This window comes from Protopterus annectens, chromosome 6.part0 (assembly GCF_019279795.1).
Source record: "Protopterus annectens isolate FY-2018-M chromosome 6.part0, PAN1.0, whole genome shotgun sequence".
NCBI lineage: Eukaryota > Metazoa > Chordata > Ceratodontiformes > Protopteridae > Protopterus > Protopterus annectens.
Window position 1 is genome coordinate 1,707,930,209 of NC_056737.1, and position 20,914 is coordinate 1,707,951,122.

Below are 20,914 nucleotides of genomic sequence, written 5' to 3' on the forward strand. Positions count from 1 at the left end.
TCCAAAGTAACTAGCCAAGCCCTCCTTGCCCAGCATGGGCAGAAGTGGTTGTAGTGTTAACATTTTGAAATTTGGAACATCCAGGAAAGTATTTAGAATTGACGGGTCCAGTATTGGTCGCCAGGCTGTGTCTTTTCTGGGTGCTAGGAAAAGTCGTGAGTAAAATCCTTGGCCCTGTTCTTTTTGCGGAACTTTTTGAATAGCTCCAATATCCATAAGAGCAGCAATCTGTTTTTGTGCCTCTGCCCATTGGTTTTGTGGCAGGTTTGGCATACCTTTTGGTTTTGGAAGTGTGTGGAGTGGAACCTGTACCCCTGAGAAACTATATTCAACACCCATTGGTCTTGGGTGATTATGTGCCAATTTTTTTGAGAAAAGTACTAGCTTTCCCCCTAGGGGTGCTGTTAACTGGTAAGAGCTTGGCATTTGCAGAGGGAAGTCACTGTGACTTTTGCTATAAGGTTGTGATTTGTCTTCTCCTCCTTTGGGGGCTGAAGTACCCCATTGTTTAGGTCTGTAGGAGCCTTGGGGCTGAGATCTGCCTCTTGGGCGTCTGTATCTGCCTCTTTGTGGTCTGTCTGACACTGGAAAGGACCAATTTTTTGAAGGCTAGTTTCTGCTAAATCTAGGTGGTTGAACCTGTAATAAATCTTTCACAGTTTGCATTGACTTTGCTTTATCCTCCATTTTCTTTAACAAATCTTCTGCCTTAACACCAAACAAAGTATCATGCTGTAGTGGAGCAACCAATAATTTTACTTTAACATGGTCAGGTAAACTTTGTTCTTTCAACCAAGCATGTCTTCGAATAACTGAGCCTGTAACTGCGGCTCTACAAGAAGCCTCTAATGAATCAAAACCACATTGCAGGGTATGCTTTCCCACTTGTTCAACTGCATGCAATAAATCCTGCATTTCTTTACTGTCAGGACTTTCTATATTTGTAACCATTTTCGGCTTTAACAATGACATGAGATACTGTTGATATTTTAGCATGTGAAACTAACAGTTTAAAGCTCTTACAGCTAAAGTAGCAGAAGTGTAAACTTTTTTCCCCCCATCTGTAAAGAGCTCTGGAATCTCTATCTGAGGGGACATAATTTTTGGCAATGGAAGCATTAACCCCTTTAGGAGCCTGAGAAATTGTTTCTGGATCTGCAGCGAGGTTTTTGTAAATAAATTTATGAGAGTAAGGGACCCTACAGTACCTGTCTGGCTTTACAGGTGTAGGGGGTAAAGAATCTGGAGAAAGACTGGATTCACAAAAAAACAATCGACAATATCAAGCACAGGGGGGATAGACAGGGGCCAGTGCTGAGGCAAATCTCTGAGCCTTTTCTTGGATTCTGAGTAATTCTGGCTCTCCCAATGGAAATGCTCCATCATGATGTGCAGGGTTTCACCAAAAGAGTAACCCTCAGGCAGTGAGGCTGAAGGAATGGACTCTTCAGCATCAGAGTCCTCATAGGGAAGGAGAGAATAGCCCTGGTCAGAAGAAGAATCAGAGGAATCATAATCAGTGTCTTCCCTAGGCCTTTTGTCAGTAGGGGGATGGGAACCCCTGATTAAGGTAATAAGGTCTTCGGCCATTTTAAGCATCTGTTTCTTTGGCATGGGTGACTGTTCTGGAGAATGCTGCACTTGTTTCCTCGTCTTTAATGGTGTTTTTGACTTTGCCTTTGCTGCTGTAGTAAAATTTAATTGTAAGCTGTGAAGGTCTGAAAACACCCTCAGAAGCCGGTGCCTGCTCGTCGGCTCCGGACCCATCTGAGGGTATAGTTTCCGTAGGCCCAATACCTTGAGTTTCCACAGGCCTCTGTCTCCACGTGGCTTTTGGTTAGGGCCTGTGGCTCTGAGGTAGCGGGTGTCAGGGGCTGCGAAAGTGCCTCACTGAGAACCGGCGACTGGCCTAGAAGAGGCTTTGTCGTCGGTTTTGGACCTCGTATGCCGTTCTTTCTTTGTCTTTGCATTTTTTATACATTCCGGTTGTCCTGACAGCATTATATAATTAAATCTTCATCCAAAATAATGCAATGCAAAATCAAACTGACGTGTAATAGTGTGTTTATTGAATCTAGCACAAAACCGACAAATGGTAATGTCGTGGTCAGGGCCTAGGCAAGGGACGCAGTAAGAGTGAAAGTCCTTATGAGGTATTTGCTTCCCACAAGAAATACAATTATTAACTTTTACTGACATTGGACTGGAGCAAGAAAAAGTTTCCCCAAAGGGGTACTTAGTTTTATTGAAGACTTCTGTTCTGAATTCAATTTTGAAAATCTCAGGAGTCTGCCAAACGGCACTTGCAAACTGCTTTTGCTTCGGGCACTGCACGGCAAGAAAGACTGAAGAAAATGGCGTTTGTTGCAACTTTTATACCCCTGGCACACTGATGTCCGGGAAGAGGCGACAGCAACCGACGCCGGACCAAGACTTTTGAACTCTGGCAGACTGCGGGTCGCCTGCCAGCAGGATAACCCAAGTGTAATGACTGCAACAGTGAAACACGATGAACATCATTTAACTTTCCTGATGGCGGGGATTTGACAAAAGGGAATGAAAAGTACAGTTTTGTACCCACCATAAATGTAGATGTCCGATAGATATGCAACTGCAGTCATAACATATGGGTTGTCCTGCCTCAGGCAGCCCTCGGTCGGCCGGATTCCAAAGTCTGGGTCCGACGTCGGCTGATGTCGCATTTCTCTCCGTCAGAGCGGCTGGAGTACATAAGCATCAGCCGACGCCATTTTCTTCAGTATCTCTTGCCCCAGAAGCGAGGTGCCCTCCAAAGAAGGCTGTAATCAAATTGGAAGACAAAAACAGGATTCCAGACAAATAAATGAGCAATAAACAGATACACAATAACAGATATCCCCAGCTAAGAGAAACAGGGATAGGAGTGGACCCTAGGCATAGAGGGGTATGGAGGGAGGGAGGGAAAATCCGACTGCAGTTGCATATCTATCGGACATCTACATTTATGGTAGGTACAAAACTGTACTATGTCCTTCAAGAATGCAACTGCAGTCATAACATAAGGGTAGAATACCATAGCTTAGCTGGGGGAGGAGGAATGCTCTAGGAAAAAGATGGTGTGGCAATCAAACCCTGCAGGACTGCCGAAGCAAAGCCTGCTCTGGATCTGGAGTATAGAGGGAGATTGTAGTGTTTGGAGAATGTATGCACGGAGCTCCATGTAGCAGCTTCTAGAATGTCCTTAGTAGGCACCCCTCTTAAGAATGTTGTAGAGGTGGCTGTAGCTCTGGTGGAATGTGGTCTGACATTGGCTGGAACAGTCTTTCCATGAAAGGAATAACAGAATCTGATGCAATGTCCAATCCATTTTGAAATAGTCTGTTTTGAAATTGCTTTTCCTTGGACTGCAGGGGCGTAAGCTACAAAAAGTTGTTCAGACTTCCTACTGGTCTTGGTTCTGTCCAGGTAGTATCGAAGTTGTCTGTGAATGTCCAATGTATGTAACAGTCTTTCCCCCTTATTCTCAGGATTGGGGAAGAAAGCAGGCAGATGAATAGCTTGATTTAAAGAAACCCTAGACACCACCTTTGGCATAAAAGTAGGGTTGGTCCTTAATGAAACCCTGTCTCTGTGGAAAATTATGAACGGTGGTATTGCCATTAGGGCCTGTAGTTCCGAAACCCTTCTTGCTGAGGTAATTGCCAACAGGAAAGCTGTCTTCCATGAGAGAAATTGCAAGTCAACTGAAGCTGCTGGCTAAAATGGAGGTAGTGTCAGTTTTTCTAGGACAAAATTGAGGTCCCAGGCTGGCACTGGAGCCTTTCTTGGTGGCTTAATGTTCTTGATTCCCCTGAGGAATTGCTTTAGCAAAGGATGTGAAAAGACAGGCGGATCAGTGTTATATCTAGCTGAAATAGCTGATGCATGTATCTTTATGGAAGAATATGAGAGTCCATTCTTTAGCATACCTGCCAAATATTCCAGGATGAGTGGGATGTTCAATAATGATGCATCATGTCCCTTGCTGGTATTCCAAATGCTGAATCTCTTCCATTTTGCTAAGTAAACCTTTCTGGTGGATGGTCTTCGAGCCTCTGTTAGTATCCGCTGAACTTCCTTGGAGAGAGATAGGTTGAGGTTATTCATGGGATCTCCCAGGCTGTTAGCTGCAGTGTCTGAAGGTTTGGATGCACTGTTTTGAAGTTGTGTTGAGTCAAAAGTAGAGGCCATTGGGGAAGGGCCCACTTCTTGTTGTGACATATGCTCCGTAGTAGTGGATACCAGTGTTGTCTTGGCCAGTCCGGAGCTATTAGGATCCCCTTGGGTCTCTCTCTGCTTTGATCTTTAGTAATACTGAGGTCATCAGTGGCAGAGGTGGGAATGCATAGATTTTTAGGAAGTTCCAGTTGAATGAGAGAGCATCTATTTTCCAAGCTTGTGGATGGTATGTCCTTGAGCAGAATTTTTGTAGATGATGGTTGAGGTGAGAGGCAAATAGGTCTACTTCTGGCCTGCCCCATGTCGAAATGAGCTGTGTGAAGATCTTCTGATGTAACCTCCACTCGTGTGGATCTGTGAAATTCCTGCTTAGGCTGTCCGCCAGCACACTGTCTTTGCCTGGAACAAACTGGGATTGTAACTGAATGTTTAGGCTCAGTGATTTTTCCCAAAGATGCATTGTCAGTCTGCAAAGGGGGTAAGAATGGGTGCCCCCTTGCTTGTTTATATACCACATCACAGTGGTGGTGTCTGTCCGTATCAGTAAATGGCCTTGCTGAAGTTGGTGTTGAAAGGCCTCGATGGCATGCATTACTGCCAGCATTTCCTTTTGGTTTATATGCAGATGTGTTTCCTTTGGAGACCATTGTCCTTGTATACACCTGCCTTCCATGTGTGCCCCCCATCCAAGGTCTGAGGCGTCTGTGGTCATGGTCTGTTATCTGTGGTTTTTTGAATGACATACCTGTGTTTGCCTGGCTTACCGAGGCCCACCATAGGAATTCCTTTTGTAGGCATGGAATGAGTGGTATGGTTGTCTCTAAGTTGTTGCTGTGCTGAGACCATAGGCTTTTTAGGTACCATTGAAGCTTTCTCATGTGTAGTCTTGCTAATGGAACCAGGAGAATGCAGGATGTCATGTAACCCAGGGCCTGTAGGAATCTCCTTGCAGTCATCTGGGTAAGTTTTGCCAAATCTTTGAAATAATGAGCTAACTTCTCTTGCTTGTCTTCTGTTAGGTAAGCCATTTGAGAGGCTGTGTCTAATTTGGCTCCTAAGAAGATTATTTGCTGGGATGGCTGAAGTCTTGACTTTTGGAAGTTGACTCTGTATCCCAGAGCTTGAAGTAATCGTATGACATAGTCCAAGTTTTTTGTCAACATCAATTTGTCGTCCGCTTGTATGAGGCAGTCGTCCAGGTATGGATAAATATGGATCCCCTGGAGCCTGCAATGAGCAATTACTGAAGCCAGGCATTTTGTGAATACTCTGGGCACAGTAGATAAGCCAAATGGCAATGCTGAGAATTGATAATGCTCTGGCCCTGCAAGAAATCTGAGGTATTTTCTGCAGCCGTGTCTGATAGGGACATGCAGGTATGCCTCCTTGAGGTCCAGAGTAATCAGCCAAGACCCCTTGCCCAGCATGGGAAGGAGTTGCTGTAGAGTCAGCATTTTGAACTTTGGTACTATGAGAAAAGTGTTTAATGCGGACAAATCCAGTATTGGTCTCCATTGAGATTCTTTTCTTGGAACAAGGAACAGTCTTGAGTAAAACCCTGGCCTTGTTCTTGTTGTGGAACTCTTTCTATTGCTTTCATCCAAGTCAGCAGAGAGATTTGCTTGATAGCCTCTGCCCTCTGGTTTTGTGTTAGGTTTGGCATGCCTTGTTTTCTTGGTAAGGTATGAAAATGGAACCTGTAACCTCGGTCTATAATGTCCAAAATCCATTTGTCCTTTGTCAATCTGTGCCAATTGTCTGCAAACAGAGATAATTTCCCGCCCAAGGGAGCTTCTATTTGTTCCCTGGTAGGTGGAAGTAGAGGAAAGTCATTGAGACTGTGGCTGTGGGGCAGGTGAAACCCCTGTGTCACTTCTTTGGTTTGCTGGCTGCCATTGTCGTCCCCTGTAAGGACCTCTGTATTGTCCTCTTCCTCGGCCACATCTGTTTTTACCCCTTTGAAATTTTTCAGGATTAGGAAAGGACCAGTTTTTTGAAGGCCAATTCCTACTGAATCTGGGGGGGGGTTGAACCTGGAGGAAATCTTTCACTGTCTGAACTGATTTTGCTTTTTCCTCGATGGACTTAACACATCCTTAGCATTAGCACCAAAAAGCTTGTTCTTTTCCAAAGGTGCATCCAGAAGTTTTGCCTTTACATGATCTGGTAGAGGTTGATCTTTTAACCATGCATGTCTACGAATGACTGCCCCTGTCATAGCTGCCCTACATGAAGCTTCCAGTGCATCATATCCACACTGCAGGAAGTGACTGCTTACTTGCTGAGAGTTATGTACAGCTTCCTGCAAAGACTTCCTGTCTAAAGGATCAGGAGAGGCCAATGTTTTCTGTAAATCTTCTAACAGGAAATCCTGATATTGTAACATATGAAAAAGGCAATTCAAAGCTCTCATAGATAAAGTAGTGGAGGTGTAAACCTTTTTACCCCATCTCTCTAATGACCTAGCTTCCCTGTTGGAGGGCAAAGGATTTTTAGAGGTGGAAGCTGAAACACCTTTAGGCCCCTGAGAAATAGTTTCCAAATCAGCAGTATGGGCTCTGAATAAATGGGAATGTGTTTCTGGGACCCTGTAATACCGGTCTGGCTTAGCTGGAGCAGGAGGAAGAGAATCAGGGGTAACACTAGAGTCAGAATATAAATCATCCAAAACATCAAGCACAGGAGGAATAGCTAAGGGCCTGTGCTGGGGCTTTTTAAGGAAAGTTCGAAGGCGCTTTCTGGAATCAGAATATTCCTGGCCTTGCCACTTGAAATGTTCCCTCATGGTATACAGAACTTCCCCAAAAGAAATATCCTCAGGAGGGGAGGCAGAGGGGATGGAATCCGGGATGGAATCCTCTGCATCAGAGTCCTCATAGGTCTGGAAGAGCTCTTCCTGGCCATCAGAGTGGACAGAGTCCTCAGAATCTTCATCTGAAGGAATAGGGTCAGAGGGTTCAACCCGGGGCCTTTTATCAGAAGGAGGCTGGGATCCTCTCTCAGGATGGGCCTGTGAACCTCTAATCATAGAAATTAAGTCAGCAGCTATAGTCATAATTTGTGTCTCCGGAGTAGACTGAGGTAAGGCTTTAGCAGTAAGATGTTTGGTCTTGCTGGCTGCCTTAGCCCTAGTGTAGGCCTTAATAGACATGGCCATAGGAGGCCTGGCAGCTCCACGTGCAGGAGTGACCTTATCTACAGCAATGGTCTCTGGCATTTCCTCGGTTTCGGTATCCGGAGGAAAATCAATAACTGGCGGAGTGATATCCGGAATCGGAGACGTCGGTAATGCGGTGTCTTCGGTTCGGAGCGGTGGAGAGACCGTCTCAGGGGGAAGCGGAGCACTCGCGGTAGGTTTTGGCGTGGAGTCGGTGGTAGACGCGGGCCGAGGATGTCGGTCCCGGTCTTTACGTTTCTTGGGAGTTTGCAATGTCGGAAGTTCCGACGGCATTGTATAAGCAAATTTTTTGCCGAAAAAATCTTCAGCGAACTCCGCTCGGCGCCTGAGAGTGCGCTTGTTGAAGCGAGCACAGGCTACACAGGCCGAGACGTCGTGGTCTGGGCCAAGGCAAGGAAGTAAGAGTGGAAATCCTTATGAGGTATTTGTTTACCACAAGAAAGACAATTGTTAACTTTTTCAGTAATTTCTGACATCGGCTGAGGCAAGAAAAGGTCCCCAACTGGGTACTTAGCTTTTTTGATGACTTCGGAATCGAAGAATACAGGAGCTGACCGACCGGCACTTGCGAACCGCTTCTGCTTCGGGCAGCGCGCAGCAAGAAAGACTGGAGAAAATGGCGTCGGCTGATGCTTATGTACTCCAGCCGCTCTGACGTCGGAGAGAAATGCGACATCAGCCGACGTTGGACCCAGACTTTGGAATCCGGCCGACCGAGGGCTGCCTGAGGCAGGACAACCCATATGTTATGACTGCAGTTGCATTCTTGAAGGACATCAGCCTTTGGTTATTATGGTCTGCACCCACTTGTCTTGTGATAGATATCCAGGCTTTGGGTGCAGTTACAAGTGCCCCCCCCCCCACATGCCTCCAGAGTACAGCAACCATTCAGGACCGCTGATAAGGTCTTTTGGAGAAAGGACCCCTGAAGCCCTTGTTTTGCAACCTACCTCTGCTGCAGGGGTGATGTCCACTATTAGAGTCACCCTCCTCCACCAAGAGGATCTCTCTCCATAAGTGTTCAGGAGAAAAACTTTTCCAGAACCAGTTTCTTACCACTTGCTGGTTCCTAGCAAAATACTGGCGGGGGGGGGGGGGATACAAAACTGTATTCCTATAGCAGAAAGTCTTTCCAGCCTAGATGCTTCTAGAACATGCCTCCTTACACGCATGCTTCTGATAAGCCTCCATGCTGGGATGTTCCGATAAGAAGGCTCAAGAGATCTGGGAGTCCAATACAGACCTTGAGGATCAACAGACCCAGTTGTCTCAATGGAATCAGACAGACTCAGGACCTAAAGGTATTCTATGGGGGATGGGTGGAACCCTCGTGAGAGAAGTTCGCCATCTTATAAGGAGAGCACGTTCGACAGCCTTAAATGCCAAAACAGAGGGGGAGCCAACATTTTTCCAGATGGAGGTGAAACAACCACTGCAAAAAAACTTTGACATTCAGCTCAGCTTGGTTCCAAGGCGGGAAGCCTGAGCAGAGTTGTCCTGGTCTGAACTTTTAGAATAGACTCTGTTCTTCCAGACCTGGCAACAGCTCTTCGGCTGTTTAATCCTTCCATATCAGAGATTGCACCAAAATGGAAGAAAGACAAATATTAGAATCAGATGTGGGCAAATTCTGAGTAATACTCTCATCCGTAATTCCTGAACCTGAAGAAAAAAAAAAAAAAAGATTGGGCTAAGAACTACAACATGAGGGGAAGAAGCTAAGCTCCTAGATCCAGTAGTGGGAAAAGTCAGGACAACCCCAACTGAATATGGGTCCTAAAGAATTCCTTTGTCATCTGGTCCACGACTGCGCTGGAAAGACTCCTGGCTGACTGCACTGACCGCAAGGAAGAAGCAGTAGAAGGTGGCCTAGAGAACTGGTAAAAAGGTCTCCTGCAAAAATGGACAATGGAGCCCAGAATAAACTGGCTCTGGGGAAAACTTTGGCTCTTTTGGATCTAATTAGAATAGGTTTGGAGAACTTCTGCACCAGAGCTGAAGCAAGAGATGCAGAATCATCACAGGAGCATTTATTGGACTACATCTACTCTTCTGGCTTTTCTTCAATTTTTCCCTTTAGTCCAGTTAAAATATTTTGTCAGAAGGGGAAGCGCCAGATGCAGCAAAATCAGTTTGTGATGAGTCTCCCACATGGACAGAGAGAAGTCCCTTGTGCACCAGTCTGTTATACTCAATTGCCCTAGAACCAAAAGCAGTGCAGACAGAGCACTGTTAGTTTTTAAGTGGCTAGCCTTCAAGGCAGTATACCACACTCTGATGCATAGTAAGTACTTTGGGGCCACAAGCCATTCACTTCTTAAACCCCGAAGGCTTAACTGACCTTAGCTACAAATATACCCAAACATGAGAAGTAGGCAAAGGATCAACACTGTCCTCTAATGAAGACACACACTAAAAGCTATAGCAGCACAGTGGTGCAGCAGTTTACATGGGTCACCTCACAGCAAGAGGTTCTCTGGTTCGATTCTTGGCTGGGGTGACTTCTGTACAGAGTCTGCATGTCCTCCCTGCATTCGCATGGGTTTCGTCTGGGTACTCCAGTTTCCTCCCGCACTCCCAAGACATGCGTCTGCAGCATTTCTCCCCGGGCCCCCTCTGAAAACAGTGTCCTAATCGGATTTTCCTGGTCAACAAATATTAAATAAAATAAAAATAAAGGCAATAACTATAGACGAGCACTAAAGGTGGGAGAGAAAAACAGAACAAACTATCAAGGTAAGAGATCAGATGTATAAAAAATTGGAAAAAAGTGAAGGAAGGGCATAATAAAATATGCTGAGAAAAAGTCTACAAATATCCAAAGACATTAAACACAGTAAAACTCACATATGGAGAGCCCTCACCCAAGGGAAGGAGATTTGCATCTGTAGCAAAGGAGCAGCAAATGAAATCCTAGGTAATGTCAGAGTCTGCAGGTAGTTACAGTTAAGGGGAGGAGCCAGAGGTTTGGATCCAGAGTCTTGAGTGGCCTAATTCAGATCCAATGATCAATCCACTGAGGAATGGATGGAAGAGACATCAGATCAACATAACATTGTTTGAATCCCAAGTGTTTGGTGAAGAGTTGAGCAAGGATGACAGGAAGAGAACATCCCAAGTGAGGGATAAGTTAATTAATGGCAAGGGCATGCTGTGACCAATTCTGTTAAGCGATTTAATACAAAACAGCACATGGTACTGCACCGTCCCTACACACTACACCCATGACACTGAGCAAGCATCTGTAGGAGGACAAAGATGAAGAATACGTACCACCACATGACTACATAATTTAAGGAAACTCCTTCCAAGATGATAAATGCAGGAGGGTAATGAGCACCCACCGCAGACGGCCTTCTGACAGGCTCATCTGGTAAGATTAGTTCTGAAATATCTATTTCTCAGGCTTTGATGGTCATCCCAACAGCCAACATGGGAAAAAAATACAAGCAGAATAAAAGCTCCCAGGAAGGCAGGATCTAAAGCAGACGTAAAAGCAAGGTTTCAGAAAATAGAGTCCTGAAGTAGAGGTCTGACTCCTGGAATCATGCTCAAGTAATTTTCAATGAAGCTGTGAATTAATGACAAAGCGATTATAGCACAAATGCCCATAATGGGCACAAACTTAGAAAAAAAGGTGGAAACAGCACTGCACCTGAGGGATTTTCAGGCACCAAATGGACAGGCAGGTGGGGAAACAAGACAGCTAGCTATCCATTTCGAGTTTGCTCATTCACTGTTACATCTTTCTTACTCAAAGACAAATCAAGCTACTTTTTTCTAAATTTGTATACACCTCCCTGAAGTACATTTTTAGTTCTCCCCCCTCCCTCTATGCCAACCTGGTATCCCCTGCCTCTCAATACATCTTTAACTTCACAGTATAAAGCAAGAGATATATGGTTAAACAATCTGTTCTTTTCTGCCTCCTTTCCAAAATAATACTCTAACTTGCTGCAAACCCAGTACTCTTATTATATTGTAACGGGACACGGACACTTGCGCGAATTTAACTTTCACCGAAAGTCAAATTCGCTCATACACATACCCGAAATTTCTGTTCATTGAAGCAGCAATTTCAGGTATGTGTGAGTGGTGTGCAGGTCACACTGTGGTGCGAGTAAGTGAATATTCCTTTACTCCACTGTAGTGCGACCTTGGAGTGAGAATATTTAAGTAGGGGTGTGTGGGGGGTACAGTCCCCCACGTTGGGGGGTGCAGGGGGGCAAAGCCCCTCCTGCAAAAACATTTACTTAGTGGTGTTTTTTACCCCCCCCCCCCCCCACAGTTTAACAGAAGCAGTTTTTCGATTAAGGTGCTTTTGTTAAACTGTGATCGATATATATGGATTCGGACACTTGCTTTTTTGAGCAAGTGTCCTAGATCCATTGCAATACATATGCAACTACATATTTGTGCATTGTAACTCTCTATTTTTTGGAAGCACAGTACATCATATTGTTACCTCTCAGTTTACGGTTATCCTCTCAGGCAGGGGCTCCTGTGTAAGCTATAAGGGAAAGAACACAAGCCTTGGCTAGAACAAAGAAAGTACAGTTTTGTACCTACCATAAATGTAGATGTCCGATAGGTATGCATCTGCAGTCCTAACAAATGGGTTGCCCTGCCTCAGGCAGCCCTTCGGTCGGCCGGATTCCAAAGTCTGGGTCTGGCCTTGGCTGATGTCGCACTTCACCCGACGTCATCGCTGCTGGGGTATAAAGGCATCAGCCGACGCCATTTTCCTCAGTGTTACTTGCCCCAGATGCCAGGTGCCCTCTAGGAAGGCTAAATTTGGATAAATGCAGATAATTCCAAACAATAGAGAGCAAAATATATATATATACATATAAATACAAACAAATACACCATAATAGATTCCCCCAGCTAGCTAAAAGAGGGGTAAGTACCCTAGGAATACCACAGAGGGGAAGGAGGGTGGGTAATCCTGACTGCAGATGCATACCTATCGGACATCTACATTTATGGTAGGTACAAAACTGTACTATGTCCTTCAAGGATGCATCTGCAGTCCTAACAAATGGGTAGAATACCATAGCCAAACTGGGGGAGGAGGAACTTAGATAATGATGGTGTAGTTAAGATCCCTTGCAAAACAGCAGTTGCAAAACCTGCTCGGGATCTGGAGTATAAAGGAAGATTATAATGCTTGGCAAATGTATGCACGGAGCTCCAAGTAGTAGCTTCTAAAATGTCTTTGGTAGCCACTCCTCGTAGGAAAGCTGTAGTGGTGGCTGTAGCTCTTGTGGAATGAGGCCTGATATTTTCAGGAGTTGTCTTTCCATGAAAAGAGTAGCAGAATCTAATGCAATTTCCTATCCATTTTGAGATGGTCTGTTTTGAAATTGCTTTTCCTTGCACTCCTGTTGCATATGCTACCAGAAGCTGGTCAGTTTTTCTGCTGGTTTTAGTTCTGTCCAGGTAGTAGCGTAGTTGTCTGTGCACATCCAAGGTGTGTAGTAGTCTTTCCCCCCTGTTCTGTGGGTTGGGGAAGAATGTAGGTAAATGTATAGCTTGGTTCAAGGATACCCTGGAGACCACCTTTGGCATAAAAGTAGGATGGTTCTCAGAGACACTCTATCCTGATGGAAGATAAGGAAAGGCTGTACTGCCATTAATGCCTGTAACTCAGATACTCTTCTTGCTGAAGTGATTGCTAGCAGGAATGCAGTTTTCCACGATAAGAACTGTAAGTCTGCTGTTGCTGCTGGTTCAAAAGGAGGAAGTGTTAATTTTTCCAGCACAAAGTTGAGATCCCATGCAGGCAGAGGTGGCTTCCTTGGAGGCTTTACGTTTTTGATTCCCCTCAAAAACTGCCTGAGTAGAGGGTGAGAGAAGAAGACAGGAGGATCCATGTTGTACTCTGCTGAAATTGCTGATGCATGAATCTTAATGGAGGAGTAGGACAGGCCATTGTGGAACAGTTCTGCTAAGTATTCCAGGATGTGTGCTATGTTTGCCATTGAGACATTTTCTCCCTTTGTTGCACTCCAAATGAGGAATCTTTTCCATTTGGCTGAGTATGTTTTCCTTGTGGAGGGTCTGCGAGCCTCCAGGATAATGTCCTTAACCCTCTGAGATAAATCTGGTTGATTTTGTTTCATGGGATATTCCAAGCAGTTAGCTGCAGTGTCTTCAAGTTTGGATGCAGGGTCTTGTAGTTGTTCTGTGTTAGAAGTAAGGGGCATAGAGGTAGAGGCCATGAGTGTGCCCGAGACATGCTTCTCAGAAGCGGGTACCAATGTTGTCTTGGCCAGTCCGGAGCTATCAGAATTACCTTTGTCTGTTCCTCTCTGATCTTCAGTAGGACTTTGTACATCAAAGGAAGAGGTAGAAATGCATATGCTGTCAGGTTTTTCCAGCTGAAGGGTAGAGAGTCCACCCTCCAGGCAAGTGGGTGGTATACTCTTGAGCAGAATTTCTTCAATTGGTGGTTGTGTGGGGAGGTGAACAGGTCTATCTCTGGCATTCCCCATTTCTTTGTTATGATTCTGAAGATATCTGGATGCAGCATCCATTCGTGAGCATCCGTGGTTGTTCTGCTTAAGGTGTCTGCTAGTGAATTTTCTTTCCCTGGTACAAATCTGGCCTGCAGATGAATGTTGAGATTCAGGGCCAAATGCCACAGGTCCATTGCCATCCGGCATAGAGGGTATGAGTGAGTACCTCCCTGTCTGTTGATGTACCACATAACTGTGGTGTTGTCTGTCCTTATCAACAGGTGTCCTTGTTGGAGGAATGGTCTGAATGCCTCGATTGCATGTTTCACTGCCAGCATCTCCTTTAGATTTATGTGAAGATTCAACTGGTCTTGGGACCATAGGCCTTGTATACACTTGTCTTCCATGTGTGCCCCCCAGCCTAGGTCTGAGGCGTCCGTGGTGATTGTCTGGCTTGGATGTGGTTTGTGGAAAGGCAATCCTCTGTTTATCTGACAGGCCTGAGCCCACCACAGGAATTCTTTCTTCAGGCATGGAATAATTGGTATCTGGGCTTCTAGACTGCTTGTGTTGAGACCATACATTTCTTAGGTACCATTGTAACTTTCTCATATGCAGCCTAGCATGCAGAATCAATATTATGCAGGATGCCATGTAACCCAGGGCTTGCAGGATTTTCCTTGCCGTAAGCTGAGTTTGTGTTGTTAGTGCCATGAAATAGACTGGTAGTTGCTTTTGTTTTTCTTCTGTGAGAAAAGCCATCTGAGTTGTTGTATCCAGTTCTGCACCCAGAAATGTTATCCTTTGGGATGGTACTAGCCTTGACTTTTGAATGTTGACTGTGTATCCCAAGGCTTGCAACAGGTGTATGACATTGGCCAAATCCTTTATTAATTTTGTCTTGCTGTCCGCTTGTATTAGGCAGTCGTCCAGGTATGGGTAAATCTGAATTCCCTGAAGCCTGCAATGAGCAATTACTGATGCCAGGCATTTCGTGAATACTCTGGGCGCAGTAGATAAGCCAAAGGGTAATGCTGAGAATTGATAATGCTCTGATCCTGCAAGAAATCTGAGGTGTCTTCTGCAATCTGGTCGTATAGGGACGTGCAGGTATGCCTCCATGAGATCTAGAATCACCAGCCAAGACTCCTTGCCCAGCATGGGAAGAAGTTGCTGGAGGGTCAGCATTTTGAATTTTGGAACAATGAGGTATGTGTTCAGTGCGGACAAGTCGAGAATAGGCCTCAATTGATTTTCTTTTCTTGGTACAAGAAATAGTCTGGAGTAAAATCATTGGCCTTGCTCCATAGGTGGTACCTTTTATATTGCTCTCATCTTTAGTAAACTGACGATTTGTTTTAGAGCTTCTGTTTTTTGGCTTGGTGGAAGGTTTGGCATTCCTCTCCTTTTTGGTAGAGTGTGGAAGTGAAACCTGTAGCCCTTGTCTATTGTTTGTAAAGTCCATTTGTCTCCTGTAATGCAATGCCAGTTTTCTGAAAATAAAGCTAGCTTTCCGCCCAAGGGTGCTTCTAGTTGTTCCCTGGTAGGCGGAATGAGAGTCAAGTCATTGTGTCTGTCCTGTGGAAGTGGTTGTAGTGGCAGCTGTGGCAGCACTTCTCTGGTTGGCAGGTTGCCATTGACGACCCCTGTAGGCACCTCTTGATTGGTTTCTGCCTCTTGGATGTCTATTGCTGCCTCTCTGTGCTTTGGATGTGTCTGGAAAGGACCAATTTTTCGAGGGCCAATTCCTGCTAAACCTCGGAGGTTGGACCTGTAAAAATTCCTTGACTGTTTGGACTGATTTTGCTTTTTCTTCCACTTTCTTTAGAACCTCCTGTGCTGGGGAGCCAAACAAACTGTGCTTCTCCATAGGAGCATCTAGGAGTTTTGACTTAACATGGTCTGGTAAGGATTGCTCTTTTAACCAGGCATGCCTTCGAATCACTGCTCCAGTCATAGCTGATCTAAAAGAAGCCTCCAGTGCAAAGCCACATTTTAAAAAATGATTACTGACCTGCTCAGAGTTATGTACCAATTCCTGAAGGGACTTACGGTCTATAGGTTCAGGAGAGGACAGTTTTATTTAGCTGGTCTAATAAAAATTCCTGGTACTGTATCATGTGTAATTGACAGTTTAAGGCCCTGGCAGAAAGAGTAGCAGATGTATAAACTTTTTTACCCCATCTCTCCAATGCTCTAGATTCCCTTTCAGAGGGAAGAGGGTTTTTGGCAGAGGCAGCTGCAACACCTTTAGGGCCCTGAGAAATGGTTTCTGGGTCTGTAACATGAGCCTTGTACAAGTGGTAGTGGGACCCTGTAATATCTGTCAGGCTTTGCAGGGGCCGGAGGAAGAGAATCAGGGGCAGTACTGGCATCATTATATGCATCATCAACAACAGATAGTACAGGAGGTATGGCTAAAGGCCTATGCTGGTAAATGTAAAAAAGTCCTTAGCCTTTTCCTTGAATCTGAAAAATCCTGGCCCTGCCATTGGAAGTGTTCCCTCATTGAGTGTAGGGTTTCCCCAAAAGAAAATTCTTCAGGAGGAGAAGCAGAAGGTATGGAGTCTTCTGCATCAGAATCCTCATAAGGTGAATATGGGCCTTCCTGATGGTCAGATAATTCTGAGCCATCCGAGGAATAGTCTGAAGAGAGAGGTTCAGGTGGTTCAGTCCTAGGCCTCTTATCTGCAGGGGGTTGAGAGGCCCTGTCTGGGTGAGGTTGGGACCCCCTGATCAAAGAAATAAGGTCCTCAGCATGGCGGAGTATCTGGGAACTAGAAGTAGGCCTGTGAGAGGGAGCTTTAGTAGGTAAGGCCTTGGAGATTTTGGCTGCTTTAGCCCTGGAAAAGGCCTTGATAGACATAGAAGCAGGGGGTCTAGCAACCCCACGTGCAGGAGTAGAGATGTCTAAAGGAATAGTGTCTGACAAATCCTGGGTGACTGCTTCTGCAGCAGTAATATCTGAAGTCGATTCAGCCATGGCCTGTGTGGCCTCTGTTATCGGAGGCATGCTTTCAGCCGAAGGAAGAACCGAGGACTCTTTCAGCCGAAACCGACACACTTGCGGTATGCCTAACCGTGGTTTCAGCCGAAACCACGGGCCGCGAGTGTCGGTCCTTTTCCTTGCGTTTTTTAGCTAATTGTGTAGTCTGGGTCTCCGACGGCATTTTATATGCAAATGTGGGACCAAAAAACTCTTCTGCAAACTCCGACCGACGTCTAAGCGTCCGTCGGTTGAAGGAAGCACAGGCTAAACAAGCTGATACGTCGTGGTCTGGGCCTAAGCAAGGAAGGCAGTAAGAGTGGAAATCCTTATGAGGTATTTGTTTCCCACAAGTTAAACAATTTACTTTTTCTGACATCGGCTGAGGCAAGAAAGAGTCCCCAACGGGGTACTTAGCTTTTTTAGAAGTCTTCGGTAGTAGAAATCTCTGGATCTGACCGACCGGCACTTGCGAACAGCTTCTGCTTCGGGCACCGCGCGACAAGAAAGACTGAGGAAAATGGCGTCGGCTGATGCCTTTATACCCCAGCAGCGATGACGTCGGGTGAAGTGCGACATCAGCCGAGGCCAGACCCAGACTTTGGAATCCGGCCGACCGAAGGGCTGCCTGAGGCAGGACAACCCATTTGTTAGGACTGCAGATGCATCCTTGAAGGACATCAGAACAGAAGGGGAGAGGGACTATCTTGTGCTCTCAATCCCAAATACCCATAAGGGAAATGAGGGTGGGAAACCAGATTGCAGTAGTGAACACATCTGAAAGGTACAATTACAGAACACTGATACCACAAATGTACTACATTCTTCATGTAAGTCACTGCTGCAGTCATATCAGGGCCGACTACCAGAACTTTCCCTTCCAGTCCTCTGGGTGGTTGACACCCCTGTAAAGGAAGGCAACAGGTCCTTCAGGACTGCTATTCACTTCCGCCCTAGCTCCAGACAATGTCTAGCCTCTAATGTCTGTAGAGAGTATGGACAGAGAACCAAGTGCCTGCTTCCAGGATGTTTCGAGAGGGAACATCCTTTAGGAAGGCTACCACTGTAGTCTTGCCTCTGGTGAAATACGACTTGATCTCTTCTGGTAATTGCCTGGCATGGAAGTTCTGTCAGAACTACCCCTGGCTTGCAGAAGACTGAAGGCCAGCAACTCCAGGACACTCAGAGCATGTGAGACCTTTGTGACCACCCTTAGTGAAGGGAGGGCCTTGTAAGAATGTGCAGACGAGACGACCATGCATCATCTACAATCAAAATTTCTACTAAAAATCTGCAGCTAAACAAGCAGATTACTATAAAATGGCTAAAATAAAATCAGATAAAGTGCAGTATTCACGATCAGTCCTGTAAACCATGCCATTGAACATGTGGTCAAAGTGAACAAAAACAATTCAGAATCTAAAAGAGTATTCTACGACACCCTTAAAAAGTAGAGGAAATTAAAATGCTCTTCAAGTTGATTAACTCCAAATACTAAATGTCCAAATAATAAATTTGGTCCTTCAGCTGAAACAGAGCAGACCTAGGGCTGAGCAAAGATAGAGAAGTGGAGGATGAGGCTGAAGGCCCAAGGTCCATGAAGACCTGCATTAGAGAAGAAGTGAAGGATTGCCAATTAGGTAGGCCTTCTGCAGTGGAAGAGGTATGATTGGTTTTCGGTTTCTTTTTTGCTGGGGTAGATGCTGGAGCAGGCCTGGAATCAGGTCTGATAGGAACAGTGTCTGAAGGTGGGATCCCAGTCGGAAGCTTTACAGATTCTGGTTCCCCTTTGACCGTAGTTGGGGTCTGGGTTGGCTCCAGGGATGCGCCAGCGGTCAGCTGAGCAACGGCTTCCACAAAGGTAGTCGAAGTCAACGGATCCACCGGGCGTCCCTCAGCTCCTAAATCAGCAGCTGGCGGAATGTCCGGTAACAGAGCAGCAGAAGAGGGCCTGGGAAACTTGGCCTTCTTACCCGGAGGGTTATGACGTTGCCTCAGAGGCGGGATCCACCCTTAGGGCAACCCTCTTAAGGCACTGGTTTTCTAAATAAAGGTAAAGTGCGGCCAGATGGCTGCATAGGGTCTTCAGCGCAAATGGAGCAAGCAGCATGGTCGTGCTCCCGGCCTAAGCAAAAAACACACCGATCATGGGAGTCTATCTGGTGCTCACATTGGCATTTACCCCTTTTACCGGACATCGGCTATAAACATCTACAACAAACCAAGCCTAAGCAATAACAAGATATGAAGAAAAAAAAACAACGGGTTACTTAGCTTTTTTTGAGACGTTCGATATGAAGGAGCGAACACACGATGTGGTCATCTGCGGCTGAAAAGTTCTGAGGATTGTCTGTGCAGACGTCACATTTAAGGCCCCTGGTTTATGGCCCTACACGTGACGTCCCATGCAGCTGCAACAGCCAAGCTGAAGCTTTTGTATAGGTGCCGGCATACGAGTCACCTGAGGGCAGGAAATCCCACAACAAGAATACTGCAACATAGGAATGGAAGGACATTAGCTGTCATAATATCAGGAAAAAACAAGCTTCATGACTGTTAGCAGCTGCACTCTATATTAAAAAAAAAAAAAAAAAAAAAAAAAAAAAAAAAAAAAAAAAATTTATGAAACATTGTGGCAAGCAAAGAAGGCTGGATGACCCCCCCTTAATAAAAGCAAAGGAGTAACACGCACTCAATGCGTGAGGATGGAAGCTACAGAATATAACTGAAAAACTGATCAAGAAATGCTAACACTAATTGTCTCGATCCTATACACACAACCAGGAATGAAACTAGTCAGTGCGCTATGTGGATATGCATGAAAGGTCTAATCACAGAATAGCCCTCTTCTGAAGGAAAAAAAGAACAAAGCTCTTGATGAGAAAAGGTCAAAAGCAAACCTATCGCAATGCGAGACTGTTAAGGCTAGACTCATCATTTTAGATTAAGTTTTGGCTTAAAATGGCCGGTACACTATACAAAGTGTAACAGCAACACATACTTTGCAGCCATCCACATGTGCACGCTATACAGTGATTCCACTTGTATTTATAGCTCAGTGAGACTAGTAGAAAACGTACCTCTTAAATTGATACTTTTCAGCTTTGGCTAAAGCCTTCCCAGTGCCACTTATTCGCTTTATCTAGATGGAAAAGAAAACAAGCATCAAGAGGAAACCAGTAGAACATAGAAATGAAGACAACATAATAGTGTAAATCTTGACATCAAACCATACAATTCTTATCCCCTGCATCTCCCTAGAAAGTGAAACATGAATCCAAAGGAAGCATATTCAATTAAAAAATGCATACAAGACACTGGGTTATTTTACCTGCTCATGGAAATGTGCAGTTTATGTAGCATTTTGTATTATTATTCTACCTTTCAAATACAAAAGCCTACTTGAATGCTGCATCAATGCATTTAGAAAAGCTATTAATACCAGGAATTACACTAATGCTTTTGCAGACGCATTCCTCCTATGCAGTGATTCCAAAAAATGTCACTACTGGATCAAGTGTGCAATGGCATGAGAAGTGTACTATGGATGCATTAGGCTAGAAAGTAGACAAGCCATTAATGATGCACACAACTTTAACATGTATCTGTAGCAGACATAGGAGACACTGTTTATTATATATGGGTTACTGTATTTTTATAATTTGTCATCTTTACAGTATGTGATTTATGCAATCTGTACATAATTCTGCACTAGAATTTCACGCTCACACTGAGGTCTATGACAAGTGCGTACAGTGTTTTATGAAGAAAGAATAGTTGTGCAAGAACTTACCATAACCTTAGATGTCCTTCTCTTCCATATTGCAGTATTCATTACAGTAGGGAGATTGCTGCCTGCAGCGCTGAAATCTGGCTAGCACACCAGTCTTTGGTTCAGGAGGGTACGTGTGACGTCCTCAGTCAGAGCCATAAACAGACGTAGGGTATACAAGTGATGTCTGCACGTATTCTCTTCAGAATGGACTGCCGCATACAGTAGTACTCCTGGAGGTTTAAGGAGTGTCAGAATAGGGAGACCCCTGAGACTCACATGTGGACTAGATCACAGGGTACTTGATAGGCTGTGTATAG

General features: G+C 45.1%; 1 protein-coding gene across 2 annotated transcripts in view; it reads right to left on the bottom strand.

The window, feature by feature from the left end:
• NOP58 (NOP58 ribonucleoprotein) overlaps positions 1-20,914 on the bottom strand; it is a 581,042-nt gene that overhangs the window by 164,294 nt on the left and 395,834 nt on the right. For both annotated transcript variants that reach the window (XM_044075099.1, XM_044075098.1), the window contains one exon: positions 19,903-19,964. In XM_044075099.1, coding sequence (XP_043931034.1) covers positions 19,903-19,964 — 62 coding nt within the window. The remainder of the gene's footprint in view (positions 1-19,902; positions 19,965-20,914) is intronic.